At 35.8% G+C, this 14,954-nt stretch overlaps 1 protein-coding gene across 1 annotated transcript in view; it reads right to left on the bottom strand.

Annotated features, from left to right (window-relative positions):
- SERINC1 (serine incorporator 1) overlaps nucleotides 1-14,495 on the bottom strand; it is a 32,480-nt gene extending 17,985 nt beyond the window's left edge. The window contains exon 1 of the mRNA XM_060167499.1: nucleotides 14,356-14,495. Coding sequence (XP_060023482.1) covers nucleotides 14,356-14,394 — 39 coding nt within the window. The 5' untranslated portion in view covers nucleotides 14,395-14,495. The remainder of the gene's footprint in view (nucleotides 1-14,355) is intronic.
- Between the last annotated feature and the right edge of the window lie 459 nt (nucleotides 14,496-14,954).

Genomic DNA, 14,954 nt, shown 5'->3' with positions numbered 1-14,954 from the left:
TACATGATAAGACACTGCAGAAAAGACTAATGAACTTGAAGACATAGCAAAAGAAATGATCCAAAATTAGAGATTGAAAAACTAAAAAAAAAAAAAACACAGAGGATTAGTGTTGTGACACAATTTCAAACAGCCTAATATATGTGAAATTGGGGCTCCTGAAGGAGAGAGGAGACAGGAAAGTCCTTTTGAGGAAATAATTGCCAAAATGTTCCTAATTTAATGAAAACTATAAACTCACAGATCCAAGAAACTCAAGAAAGCCCTAGTGATACAAATATAATGAAAACTACATCAAGTCACATCATAAACTGCTGAAAAACAATGGTAAACAGAAAAATCTTAAAAGCAAGCAAAATAATAAAGGCACATTATATAAAGAGGAACAAAGAAAGGTATCAACTTCTAGTAAGAAATACTGCAAGCCAAATGTCATTACTGAATGAAAAAAACCACTGTAAGCACAGAAGTTTATACTCAGCAAAAATATCTTTCAAAAATTAAGGCAAAGTGAAGACAATTTTAGGCATGAAGAATCCAAAACTAACAAATCTAATCTATCTTTCAAGAAGGAAAGTTACACCAGCAGAAATGTGGATCTACACAAAAGAAATGAACAAAGGAAGTAGTGTGTATTTTTTTCTTACATCAAAAAGATTACTTTAAAAGATTATTATTTTTTTTAAGCAAAAATAATAGCAATGTATTCTGGTGGTTATAACAAAGATGGAAGTAAAATGTGTGACAATTACAAATAGGCTGGAAGGACTTCCCTGGTGGCGCAGTGGTTAAGAATCTGCCTGCCAATGCAGGGGACACGGGTTCAATCCCTGGTCTGGGAAGATCCCACATGCCGCGGAGCAACTAAGCCCATGGGCCACAACTACTGAGCCTGCGCTCTAGAGCCAATGAACCTAGAGCCCGTGCTCCGCAACAAGAGAAGCCACGGCAGTGAGAAGCCCATATACCACAACAAAGAGTAGCCCCCGCTCGCCGCAACTAGAGAAAGCCCATGCAGCAATGAAGCCCCAATGCAGCCAAAAAATAAATAATAAAAAAATTAATTAATTAAAAAAAACAGGCTGGAAGAGGAGACATTCAACTATACTTCTGTATACACTTAAATTAGAAATAAAGTGGATATCACACAAAGGTAGATTGTAGTTAAGTTAAATACTAAAAACCCTAAAGTGACTTATAAAAAAGCAAAACAAAGAAATACAGCTAGTAAGCTAAAAGAGATAAAACAGAATACTAAGAAATGGCTAATTAATCCAAAATAAGGCAAAAACTAAGGAAAAGAGACAATGAACAGAGAGGATAAACAGAAAACAAATAGAAAGGTGGTTGATTTAAGCCTAAACATAATCTATAATCACATAAATGGACTAAACACTCCCAATTAAAAGGCAGATTGTCAGATAAAAGAGCAAGATCCAACTTTTCTACAAGAAACCCACTTAAACACAAAGACACAATTGGTTAAAAGTATAAAGAAAAAAGTGTACATACATATATATACAAAAATAATACATACACACACACATATATATATATACATACACACATACCACGCTACAGCAGTATCAGACAAAGTAGACTTCAGAGTAAAGAATTTTACCAGGGATAAAGAGGGCCATTTCATAATAAAAGGGGACATATTGATACATGGAAATATGGGATATTCATGGAGGAAACATACAGCATACAATCGTAAATATTTCTGCATCTAAAAGAGAACTTCAAAATGCATCAAGGAAAGAATTAATAAAACTAAAAAGAGTAACAAACAAATCCACATTTATGTTCTTTCATTAATTGAAATAGAAGCAAAAAAACCCAATAAATATATAGAAAACTTGAACAACATTATTAATCAACTGTGTCTGACATTTAGGAAATACTCCATCTAATGAAAGCACAGTAAAAACTATTTTCAAAAGCACAGAGAACACTTAACCAAAACAGACTATATTCTGGGCCATAAAACAAATCTCAAATCTCAATAAATATAAAATTATTCAAATCATACATGGATTCTTGGTCCACAATGGAAGTAAATACTGATCAATAACAAAGATATCTCTAGAAACTAAATAGCATAGTCTAATTAACCCACAGGCAGAAGACATCAAAGAATAAATTAAAGAGAATGAAAATAATAACATATCACATTTTTGGAATGCACCTAAAGCAGTGTTTAAAAGAAACCTATAGCATTAAATGGCTATATTGAATAAGAATAAATATATCAAATCACTGATCAGAGCTTCCACCTTAAGTTATTAAATGAGCAAATTGTAGCCCAAATAGGCAGAATAAAGATAAATCAATGAGGTAAAAAACAGGAAACAAAGAAGTCCGTGAAGCTAATGTTCTTACATTACAATTTAGAAACCTATATAGTCAGACTGATCAGGATAAAAAACAGCAAGAGAGCGAACACACAAATCATCAGTGTAGGAAATGAGAGGACATTATTACAGATCTTACAAGCATCAAATGATTATGAGAGAAAACTATGAGCAATTTTATTCAATAATTCAACACCTTAGATAAAATGGACATGCTCCATGAAAAATCCAAACTACCAGAAATCATTCAATGAGAAATATATAGGATGAATAACCCTGTATCTAGTCAAGACACTGAATTTGTAGTTACAAACCTTCGCAAGCATAAATGGCTTCACTAGTGAATTCCATTAAACATTTAAAGAATAAATCAAACCACTCTACCCAAATTCTTACAGAAAACTGAAGAGGCAAAAAAGTGATACTAAATCCAAAGATATCATAAGGAAACAACAGACCAATATCTTTTATGAACATCAAAAAAAAAGTCCCTAATATCTTGTCAACAATATAAAAAGTATACAAAGATTTCCAGTTTCCATTTCCACAGGTAAGGAGCTTAGAAACCCCACTCCATCCTAACAACAAGTAAAAAGCCAAGCAGACTAAAAAAATCAACAATTCTTCTAGGATCCATAAGCTAGGTGAGGACATAGGGTAAGTCACTGCCCCCAAGACTGAAGAGACAGACAGGTGAATATAGGGAGTCGTGGCTTACTAGAGCCCACAAGTGGAAACTGACTTGGGAACCACTGTGCAGGGAGGATATCCTGGAGAATAACTGAAGAATTGCTGGAGCCTCACTGTGGACAAGTCTGAGAGTTAAAAATTCCAGGAAAACCCAGTTATACAAAGGCCCCACAAATTTGTGAACTTTTCCTCTAGGACTTCAACTAGGTTCTCATAGTAAACATGAGAGAAAAATTCCCCCCTGCTTCTTGCAGCAAAGGGGAAAAGGAACCATTCTGAAATATACTAGAACACTGCTCTTAACACTCGACCTCAAGAGAAACTAGTTAAATAGAGTCTAACTTGCTGGGGTATTATCAGAGGATAAATAATCGAGGGGAAGAGAAATACTCAACTCCAGCCTATTCTAGCCATCCTCCCCCATTTAAGGGGGGAGGAAAAAACTGAGAAACACTTGTAAAGTTCACAGTCCAGAGGCATAGGCTTATTAAAAGACTAAGACCTAATCAGAGAACGATGGAATGTTTCTCCTTCCCCCACACCTCACCATGACACGATTCAAAGTCTATTTATAGCAGTTCCTTTTAGTTGGTACATAGTGTCTGGCTATTAGGAATAAAATTACTGGCATAACAAAAGGCAAAAAACACAATTTGAAGAGACAGAACAAGCATCAAAACCAGCATGGCAGGTAAGTTAGACTTACCAACCAAAAATTTAAAACAACTATAATACGTTAAGGATTCTAATGGATAAAGTAGACAGCCTACAAGAAGCAGAGATGAAAATCCTAAAAAAGAACCAAAAAGAAATGCTAGAAATAAAAAACACTAACAGAAATGAAGAATGCAGACATGGCTAAGGAAATAATTTCTGAGCTGTAGACTATCTCAATAGAAATTTCCCAAACTAAAAAGCCAAGAGAGTAAAGACTGATATTTTGTTCAACAGAACATCCAAGAATTGTGAGACAACTACAAATGGTATAATATAATAGGAATACCAGAAGGAGAAGGAAAAAAAAAATTTTTTTAAATGACAGAATTTTCCCAAATTAACATCAGACATATATACCCCACCCTCCACAAAACAAACAAACCCTACACCTAGATAAAGCGCTTGTAACTACAGAAAATAAAAAGTTTTGAAAGGAGCCAGAGGAAAAAACACCTTACCTATAGATAAACAAGTAACGAATTATATCCGAGTTCTCCTCAGACACCACGAACAAGAGTGAAGTGAAATATTTTAGCATTGAGAGAAAAAAACTCACCCACCTATAGTTCTCTACTCTGCAAATTATCCTTTGAAAGAAGTAGAAATACTTTCCCAAATTAAAGCTAATAGAGTTTGTTGCCAAATTGTAGACCTACTTGCAAGAAATGTTCAAAGTTCTTTAGAGATGAGGAAAATAACATAGGTCAGAAACTCTAATCTACATAAAAAAGGAAAGAGCATAAAGAAAGGGTAAACGAAAGTGAAATAAAAACTTACTTTTCTTAGTTGAGCTAACGTTTGCTCAAAATAACAAGAGAAACAATGTATTATGTATGCACATAGATGTTATGCCTATACACATACTTCTGTAATACATACATATATGTGGGTATATATATACACACATTGTTTATATATACACACACACACACACATAAAGTGAATGACAGTAATGTAGAAGGGAAAGGAGGAAAGACTGTTCTGCTATTACAAGGTATTCACACTAGCTATCAACTGGTACAGCATTATACTGAAGTGTGTATAGTGGTATACTGTTACTTGAAAGTGGATTAGTTGTAAACGTACACTGCAAATTCCATGGTGCTACAGATTGAAATTCATATGCTGAAAATCTAATGCATACGATGATGTTAGGAGATAGGGCCTTTGGGAAGAATTAGATCAAAAGGGGAGAGACCTCATGAATGGGATTAGTGCTCTTATAAAGGAGACCCGAGAGAGATCCTCACCCCTTCGGCCATGTGAAGACATATGAAGAAGTTCGCAGTCTGCAACCCAAAGAGGGCCTTCACCAGACACAGAAGATAACCACGCAGGCACCCTAATCTTGGACTACCAGCCTCTAGAACTGTGAGAAACAAATTTCTGTTTTTTACATGCCACCCAGTCTGTGGTCTTTTGTTAGAGCAGCCCAAATGCACTGATAAATAGGGCAACAAACCCAAAAATAAGTAAATAAATAAAATTTTACAGAAGTTAAAAAAAGTTTAACTGATATGCTAAATAAGAGAGAAAATGGAATCATATACAATGCTTAAACAACCCCCCCCAACACACAACAGGAAAAACAAGGGCAACAAACAGAAAACATTAATGAGTATGGTAAATATGAATCCAAATCTATCAATAATCACCTTGTAGGTCAGAGATCTAAATTTATCAATTAAAAAACAGAGACTGTCAGAGTGGATCAAAAAATAAAACCCAATTATGTCATCTACAAGAAACCCACTTTAAATATACACACATATACAGAATAAAAGTACATGGATGGAGAAAAATACAACAGGCTAACACTAAATGAAAACAGGAATAGCTATATTAGTTTCAGACAGAGCAGACTTCAAAACAACAAAAGTTATCTGGGATAAAGAAAGGCATTCCATAATGATAGGGGTCAATTGTCCAAGAAGACGTAATTCCTTTTTTTTTTTTTTTTTGCGGTACGCGGGCCTCCCACTGCTGTGGCCTCTCCCATTGCGGAGCGCAGGCTCCGGACGCGCAGGCTCAGCGGCCATGGCTCATGGGCCCAGCCGCTCCCCCCGCATGTGGGATCTTCCCAGACCGGGGCACGAACCTGAGTCCCCTGCATCGGCAGGCGGACTCTCAACCACTGCGCCACCAGGGAAGCCCAAGACATAATTCTTAATATGTATGCACCTAACAGCAGAGCATCAAACTATGTAATGCAAAATTGATAAAATGCCAAGGAGAAATAGATGAATCCACTATCACAGTTAAGAGACTTCAACACCTGTCTCTCAGAAATGGACAGATTGAGCAAGCAGAAAATCAATAAGGAAACAGTTGAACTCAACACCACCAATCAAATGGATAACTGACATTTATAGACTACTCTATCCAATAACCAGAGAATACACATTCCTCTCCAAGATCACACAGGACATTCACCAAAACCACATTCTTGACAATAAAACACATTATCAAGCTTTAACCAGCAGAAACCATACACTGACTACTCTCAGACTACAATGCAATTAACTAAAAATCAACAGCAAAAAGATAACTGGAAAATCCCAAAATCCTTAGAGATTAAACAATACACTTTTTAAAATAAACACATAGGTCAAAGAAATCTCAAGAGAAATTTAAAAAAATTTTTGAACTAAATGAAAATAACACAATTTATAGAAACTTGTGGGATTCAGTGAAAGCAGTGCTTTGAGGAAAATTTATAGCACTGAATGCATTTATCAGAAAAGAAAATCTAAAATCAACCATCTAAGCTTCTATCTTAGGATAGAAAGAAATGCAGATTAAATCAAAAATAAACAGAAAAAATAAGAACTAGATCAGATATCAATGCAATTAGGAATAGAAAATAGTGAAAAATCAATGAAACCAAAAGCTGGTTCTTTGGAAGGATCAACAGAATTGATAAGCCCTGAGTAAGGCTAACTGAGAAAAAAAGAGAGACCACAAATTACTAATACCAGAAATCAAAGAGGGGATGTCACTACAAGCCCTATGGACATTAAAAGGATAATGAAAGAATACTATGAACAATTCTATGCCAACAAAGTTGATAACCTTCATAAATGGACCAATTCCTTGGAAGATACAAGCTGCCAAAACTCACACAAGAAAGAGACAATTTGAACAGGCCTCTATTAAAGAAAATTAATCAATCATTAATAGCCTTCCAAAACAGAAAGCACTAGGCCCAGACAGGTTCACTGGTGAATTCTACTAAACACTTAAGGAGCAAATTATATCAATTCTCTACAGTCTCAGAGAACAGGAGTAGAAGGAATACCTCCTAACTTATTCTATGAAGTCAGCATTACTCTAATAACAAAACCTGACAAACACATTACAAGAAAATAAAAGATTAACCTCTCTCATGAACATAGAGGCATAAGTCTTAACAAAACATTAGCAAATCAAATCCAATAATGTATACAAAGAATTCCACACCATGACCAAGTTATCCCAGAAATGCAAGACTAGTTCAACATTCAAAAATCAATTAATGTAATCCATCACATCAAGAAGATAAGAAAAATTATATGATCACATTTTAGATACAGAAAATGCAGTTGACAAAACCCAACACTCATTCATGATAAAAACTCTCAATAAACTAGGAATAGAGGAGAACTTTCTGAACTTGGTAAAGGACATCATCAAAATACCTACAGACAACATCATATTTAATGGTGAGAAACTGGAAGTTTTCCCGTTAAAATCAGGCAAAGATGTTCCCTTTCACTACTTCTTTTCAACATTTTACCGGAAGGTCCAGAATGTAGTAAGACAAGAAAAGGAAATTAAAGGTATACATATTAGTAGAAAAAAATTAAATTGTCTTCGTTCACAGATGACATTGCCATCTACATAGAAAGTGCAAAATCAACAAAAAAACTCCTGGAACTAAGCGATTACAGCAAGGTTGCAGAATACAAGGTTAATGTACAAAAGTCAATTGTTTTCCTATACACCAGCAATGAAAAAGTGGAATTTGAAATAACACAATAACATTTATGTTAGCATCCAAAAACACACATTACTTAGTATAAGTCTAACTAAGTATGTACAAGATCAATATCAGGAAAACTACAAAACTCTGATTAGCAAAATCAAAGAACTACAAAATGGACAGATATTCCATGTTCATGGATTAGGAAGACTCAATATTGTTAAGATGTCAGTTCCTCAAACTTGATCTACAGACTCAATGCAATCCAAATCAAAATCCCCCCAGTTTGGCAGTTTCTTACAAAACCAAACATTTCTTCCCATAAAATCCAGCAATTGCATTCCTTGGTATTTAACTAAAGGAATTGAAAACTTAAGTTCACACAAAAACCTGCACATGGATGTTTATAGCAGCTTTATTTGTAAATGCCCAAACTCAGAAGCAAATGAGATGTCCTTCAGTAGGTAAATGGATAAATAAACTCTGGTACATTCAGACAGTGAATATAATTCAATGTTAAGAAGAAATGAGTTATTAAACCATGAAAAGACATGGAGGAACCTTAAATAGATATTACTAGCTGAAAGAAACCAATCTGAAAAAGCTACATACATACATGTATGGTTCCACCTGTATGACATTCTGGAAAAGGCATAACTATGGAGACAGCAAACAGATCAGGAGTGGGTGGAGGGATGAACAGGCAAAGCACAGAGAGGATTTTTAGGGCAGGAAAACTACTCTGTATGCTACTCTGTATGCTACTATAATGGTGGATACATGTCATTATACATTTGTCCAAATCCACAGAATGTCCAGCACCAAGAATGAACTCTAATGTAAACTACAGACTTTGGGTGATTGTGATGTGTTGATGTATTGATAGGTTCATTAATTGTAACAAATGCACCCCTCTGGTGGGGAATGTTGGCAATGGGGGAGGCTTTCCACGTGTCGGGGCAGGGGATATATGGAAAATCTCTACCTCTCATTTTTCTGTGAAACTAAAACTGCTTTAAAAGAAAATAGTCTTAGAAAAAGTATACAAAAGGATACATTGTGATCAGGTGGGGTTTAGCTGGGAAAAAGCAAGGCTGATTAAGCTTTTGAAAATCAATCAAATCAATTCACCACAGGGCTTCCCTGGTGGCGCAGTGGTTGAGAGTCCGCCTGCCGATGCAGGGGACGCGGGCTCGTGCCCCGGTCTGGGAAGATCCCACATGCCGCAGAGCGGCTGGGCCCACAAGCCATGGCCGCCGAGCCTGCGCGTCCGGAGCCTGTACTCCACAACGGGAGAAGCCACAGCAGTGAGAGGCCCGCGTACCACAAAAACAAAAACAACAACAAAAAAAATCAATTCACCACATTAATAGACTAAAGGATAACCATTTTGGCCATCTCAGTGGAAGCAGAAAAATCATTTGAAAAACTCAATACCCATTCATTATAAAACAAACTAAAAAATTTTCAGCAAACAGAATATCCTCGAGCTGATAAAGTACATTTATCAAAAAAACAAAAAACTATAGCTGTCAACCATACTTCATGGTGAAAATCTGAATGATTTCCCTTAAGATCCAAAACAAGGCCAAGAATCTCTGCTCTCACCACTTGTATTCGACTGCACACTGGAGGTCCCAGCCAATATAACAAGGCAAGAAAAGGTATATACTTTGGAAAGGAAGAAATAAAACTGCTTTCTTCCACACATAATTGTCAACATGAAAAACCCCGAAGAACTTACAAGAATGTTACTAGAACTACAAGAAAGTTTAATGAGGTCACAGGACACAAGATCAGTATGGACATATCTATCAATTATACTTCTGAGTATTAGCAGCAAACAACTGGAAACTGAAATTAAACCAACAAAAAGAAATACTTAAGTATAAATCTAATAAAATATACACTAGCTTTCAAATGATGAAAATTAAAAAACACTAATGAAAGAAATCAAAGATCTAAATAAATGGCAAGATAAACGGGCTCATGGATTGGAAGAATCCATATTAAGATATCACTTCTTTCCAAACCGATCTATGAATTCAACCCAATTCCAATCATAATTCCAGCAGGAGTTTGGTAGAAACAAACCAGCTGCTTCTAGAACTTTTATGGAAAGGCAAAAGAACTAGAGTAACCCAAAGTATTTTGAAAAAGAACAGAGTTGGAAGACTCACACTACCTGATTTCAAGACTAACTTTAAAGCTACAGTAATTAAAATAGGGTAATTTAGGCAAAAGTATGGACACATAAAAGGAACAGAGTTCAAAAACAGACTTAAATATGGTAAAGAAGTTTTTGACAAAAGTGCCAAAGCAAATCAATATAGAAAGCACAATTACTTCTACTTTTTGAAGGACACCATTCCGAGAATGAAAAGACAAGCCACAGACTTAAAGAAAATATTTGCTGGTGAGAATAAAAACTAATATGACCATCTTGGACATCAGTTTGGCAATTTCTTATAAGTGAAATGTATATTTACCATATGATTTAACAATCCTACTGCAAGGTATTTAGGTAAACAAAATAAGAAGTTATAGTCACAGAAAAAAACTTTACAGGAGTGCTTACAGCTACTTAACCACCAAAATCTGGAAATGCCCCTCAACTGGTGAATAGACAGACAAGCTGTGGTACATCCAAGCAATGGAATACTATGCAACAATAAGGAAGAAACTACTAATACACACCACAATATGAATGAATCTCAAATGGATTACACTAAGTAAAAGAAGCCAGACTCCAAAGGCTATATGCTGTATGATTCCATTTACGTGACATTCTGGAAAGGGAGGACTCTGAAAAAAAAACAGGGATTCTCCAGGATGGGGATGGCATAATTCTTTAAGGTGATAAATGTTCTCTAGTGGTTACACAACTACATGATCTGTCAAAACTCACAGAACCACATACTACAAAGTATGAATTTTATGTAAATTATATCAACTAAAAAAATGACAAAAATAAAAATAGGAAAAATAATATGGAAGGAAAACTAAGACAATATAACATGAAAGTAACTCATGCCCTTAAAATAGAGAATCCTCTAAATAAATAAAACAAAAAAGGACATTCAAAGATATAATACAATAACAACTTCCTTAAAGAAATGTCTGTATTTTCAAAAGAACGATATTTTCCAGAAAAAAAAAGTGATAAAAGATTTAAAGTCAGACATACTTGGTTAATTTCAAAGATAAGTAAAGCTCTTCAGATACCCAAGCAGAAGAAACAGGTCAATTATGTATATGAGATGTGTTGGAAGGGAATGACTACCAGGGTGGGATAAGACAGAACACAATTCATAGAAATAACTACAAAGTCCTGAAGGAAATGGGTATACTATTATACCAGTCTACAATGTCTCTCAAAAACATATGAGGCATTTTTAAATATGAAAAATTCAGGGATTTCATCATCCATAAATCCTTTTTGAAAAAATCTACTGGTCGACCAAATTTGGTCAATTATGAGATGACATTAATATTAAAAAAAAAAAAAACTGGGAGAAGCCATGGTAAAAAAGAATGCTTTGAGCTTTGAATCCATTTAAGTGTAGAACTGTGGTTTTCCATCAGAATCACGAGGAGAGCATATTAAAATAGAATGCTGGGGCCCAGTCAGTGTTTCCAGTAAGTCTCCTAGTGTGCTGATGCTACTGGGTCCCAGATATTTTAAGGATGACTGGTTTAGTTCTAAGATTAAACAACTGTGGGAATTATGGTTATAACACAATACAGCCATATATAAAAAATAATACAAAGGAATTCTGGTTAAAGATGGCAAACTGAATATATGAATTACTTTAGAAACACCAATAAAATGAAAAATAAAAGGATTTTTAACAGAAGGAATAAACTTAAAAAGTAAAAAAAAAAACAAAACCCAGGAGAATAAACTGTAAGGAACAAAATAATAACTGATTTAATGGGTCAAGAAAGTTGAATTATAAACCATCAAAGGAAAAAGTAAGGAAAAAGTTAAGCAATAAAATTTGTATAGAATCCTCAAATACATCAGGAATTGGTGGCACCAGGTGCCTCCATAAGTGAGACTGAAGGTAGAGGTGAAAATAGGATGATTAGTTGAATGTTTTTTTAAAGAGCAGCTAAGACTCTTAAATTTCATTCCCTTTCTTACACTGGCCAAGTGAAGAGGATAAAGCAGGATTTCTCAACCATGGCACTACTCACATCCTGGGCCAAATAATTCTTTGTTGTTGAGGACTATCCTGTGTATTGTGAAATATTTAGCAGTATCCTACCCACTTGATGCTATTAGCACCCCTTATCCCAAGTTGTGACAATGAAAAATACCTGCAGACATTGCCAAATATTCCCTGTGGGACAGCTGAGAACCACTGCTCTAGAAACACCTCCTTAGAGAACTCTTTCATCTCCTGATGAAGAAATGTTTACTTAACATTCAGCAATTCCTTTACTTTTATATTCTTTTGTTAAATTCAGAAAAAAAATTAAATTCTTTAAAAATACATGTCCACCATGCTACCATTCCTTAACAAGGTATTTTTGTCTGTTCATTCATCCAACTGTATATATGCATTGAGAGAGAAGAAATGTTATTGGTGGTGGGACTTTGTTGGTGACATTTACATTTTGTACTCTGCACTGCTTGGCTATTCATAACAACTGTGAATCATTTCTACAAAATCAAGTCATTGTACTAAAAAATAAAAATCTAGCAGAGGCTGCACAAAATAAGCAGTCAGGAATCACAAGCTCCTTCTTCTCAATTACTTAACTACATTAAATATCTTGGGCAAAAAGTGATAGTTACTGTATATAAAGTACAGTGATTCAAAATATCAATGCTATTCACTAACAGCATTGTAAGAGTGGGGTGGGGAAAAGCACTTAAGTAGGCATATATTGCTGGTAATGTAGTTACAGGATTAGGCAGGAGGTCCACAGAGGTTTACAATAATGCTTAAAGTAATCATCAATCAAATAACCATGCTTGAACCAAGGATTAAGATCAATCTAATTCTAGGCCACTTAACAGCAAAAACACAAAACAAAAAAACCACAAAATGAAATTAAAAAATTAACACTCTAATCTCTATACAGTAGTGTTACATGTAATCTTTTTATACTTTTTTTCATAGTTGAGGTATTTTCTACAGTTTTATAGAACAAAAAACCTTTACAAAAATTGATTAAGTCTAAAGAAACTGGAGCAAGGGAAGAATGAGGTTCATTTTAATTCTGGCTTAACTGATCTAAGTTAATGACTTACTATATACAAATAACAGGCCCACTTGATAAATGGACAAAATCTGACTTTACAAATCGAATTAAACATCCCCCAAATTAAGACAATTCTATAATAATCATTTTGTAATACATTTAAATTATTACACTAAATATGCCTCTTATAAGATACTCAATGGGTTCAAGTGATTCTCTACTTTCTGAGCTTTGAAAGAAAGAAAAATATACCAGCTTTCCACACCGAACTACAAGAAAAAATAACATAATCAAGACAATGACCTGGGTTGGAGTAACCTCTATGTATTATTTAACTAAAATTTAACACTTATAGTTCAAGCCATATCAAAAACTTTTTAAAAAGAGATAAGGTATGTAAAACACTAAAAATGCTGGCTAATGTATATAATGGGGTCATCTGAGAAGTCAGACCAGCAATTGTTATAAGTGGAATTTATAAATCATGGATTAAAGAAATATGACTTGAACCCAAATATCTCGCCCCATATTACAAATATCTTTATTAACTGTAAAGTCAAATTTTGTCTATTGGGGACCGGGGGAGTGGTTATATCAAACTCAAATTTATTTGTACCACATGAAACAAGAAATCTTGCCACTATAATGAAGAATAGTGTCATTCTAACAACGCTATCTAATCAAAATGCAACGTGCACCTAATTAAAAGTGAGATGTCATATTACGCAAGCATCTTTATGTCAAAAAACTGGTATTTAATACCACAGAACTGACCAGCTTTTCCAGATACATAAATTATTACTTGAGAAGTACCTAATTTTCTCATACCATTGAGGTCGAGGACACAGTCGCAGAGTTAGGACCATTTAAAAAGGATATAACTATATCAGTATTACTGCCAAGCTGCCCTACATATCCGTCACTTATTTGTAGCCTGCGCGACAGAACAAAGAGGCCGACATGCCTCCAGGGATGACAGTGCTGCAGTCTGAGGTCGCTGGGAAGAGATGACGAGAAGAGATGGGGTACTCCACAAAAGGAAGGGGCCTAAAACCTTTGTAGAAATAGCCTAGGCAGACATAAGAAAAATCGGACAAAAGGGGGCCTGGAAGAATCGGGAAAAGCTTTCACGAAAGACGGGTAGGGGAGGGAGACTACCAGCTCTCTGCTACACTTCTCCCATCGGGGTCAACTTCTCATGTCCATTGCTCCTCACGGCCACCCCGGTCAGCTCTTCGAAAGACTCAGGGCCCCGAAGCTGAGTCGGAGTGGCCAGGCGAGACAGGGAGAAAATGGGGAAGGAAGGCACTGCCCGTTGGGTGGGGTACCACGGTCTCTCTAGGCCTCACCCGCCCAGCTCTGGTGCCTTTCTTCTGTCTCTCACGCTAGCACTCCGAAGGCCGCTAAAAACCACCTTACCCAGCTCGCCATGGAGCACAGCCCCAAGACGCTCCCCATCTTCACAGCGTCGCAGGAGTAGCAGATGCCAACAAGATGGAGACAGCTCCTCTCCCTTTTTCGTGCTTATTTACTAACTACAAGCCACTTCCGGCGCAGAGCCCACCCCGCCCCTCAGTTGCGTCACTTCCTTCGTGGCCTGGGGAGGCGGAGGGTGCAGTGCTGGGGTGGCGCATGCGCGACCCGGGAAGCCGAGTCTGTCTCCTTCCGCGATTACTCTTCTAATTCAACTCCCGAACGCGTCTCGTTTTTCAACTTTTGCATCTTTTTTTCCCCACTTATGTTCTCAATTTATTTCTGAAGGCCAGTGCCTAGGCCAAGTTTTACTGGGATATTTCTACTCATTTGGGTGCTTCCAATTCTATCACTATTTGCGATTGAGAACGCATTTTAATTTCTTGTCCTTATTAAGATGTTACAAGAAGTTTGCACATTTAAAAATTTTAAATGACTTAGATAAGACATAGTAATAATTCAAACATGTTATTGATTCTACTGAATGTCACGAGCTGTTGAGGAAACATTTAGAACCCTGTCCATAGGTGATAATGGACATCTCC

Source organism: Lagenorhynchus albirostris, chromosome 12 (genome assembly GCF_949774975.1).
Source record: "Lagenorhynchus albirostris chromosome 12, mLagAlb1.1, whole genome shotgun sequence".
NCBI classification, from domain to species: Eukaryota; Metazoa; Chordata; class Mammalia; order Artiodactyla; family Delphinidae; genus Lagenorhynchus; species Lagenorhynchus albirostris.
Note: the sequence above shows the minus strand (reverse complement) of the source record. Positions and strands in the feature narration are given on the sequence as shown.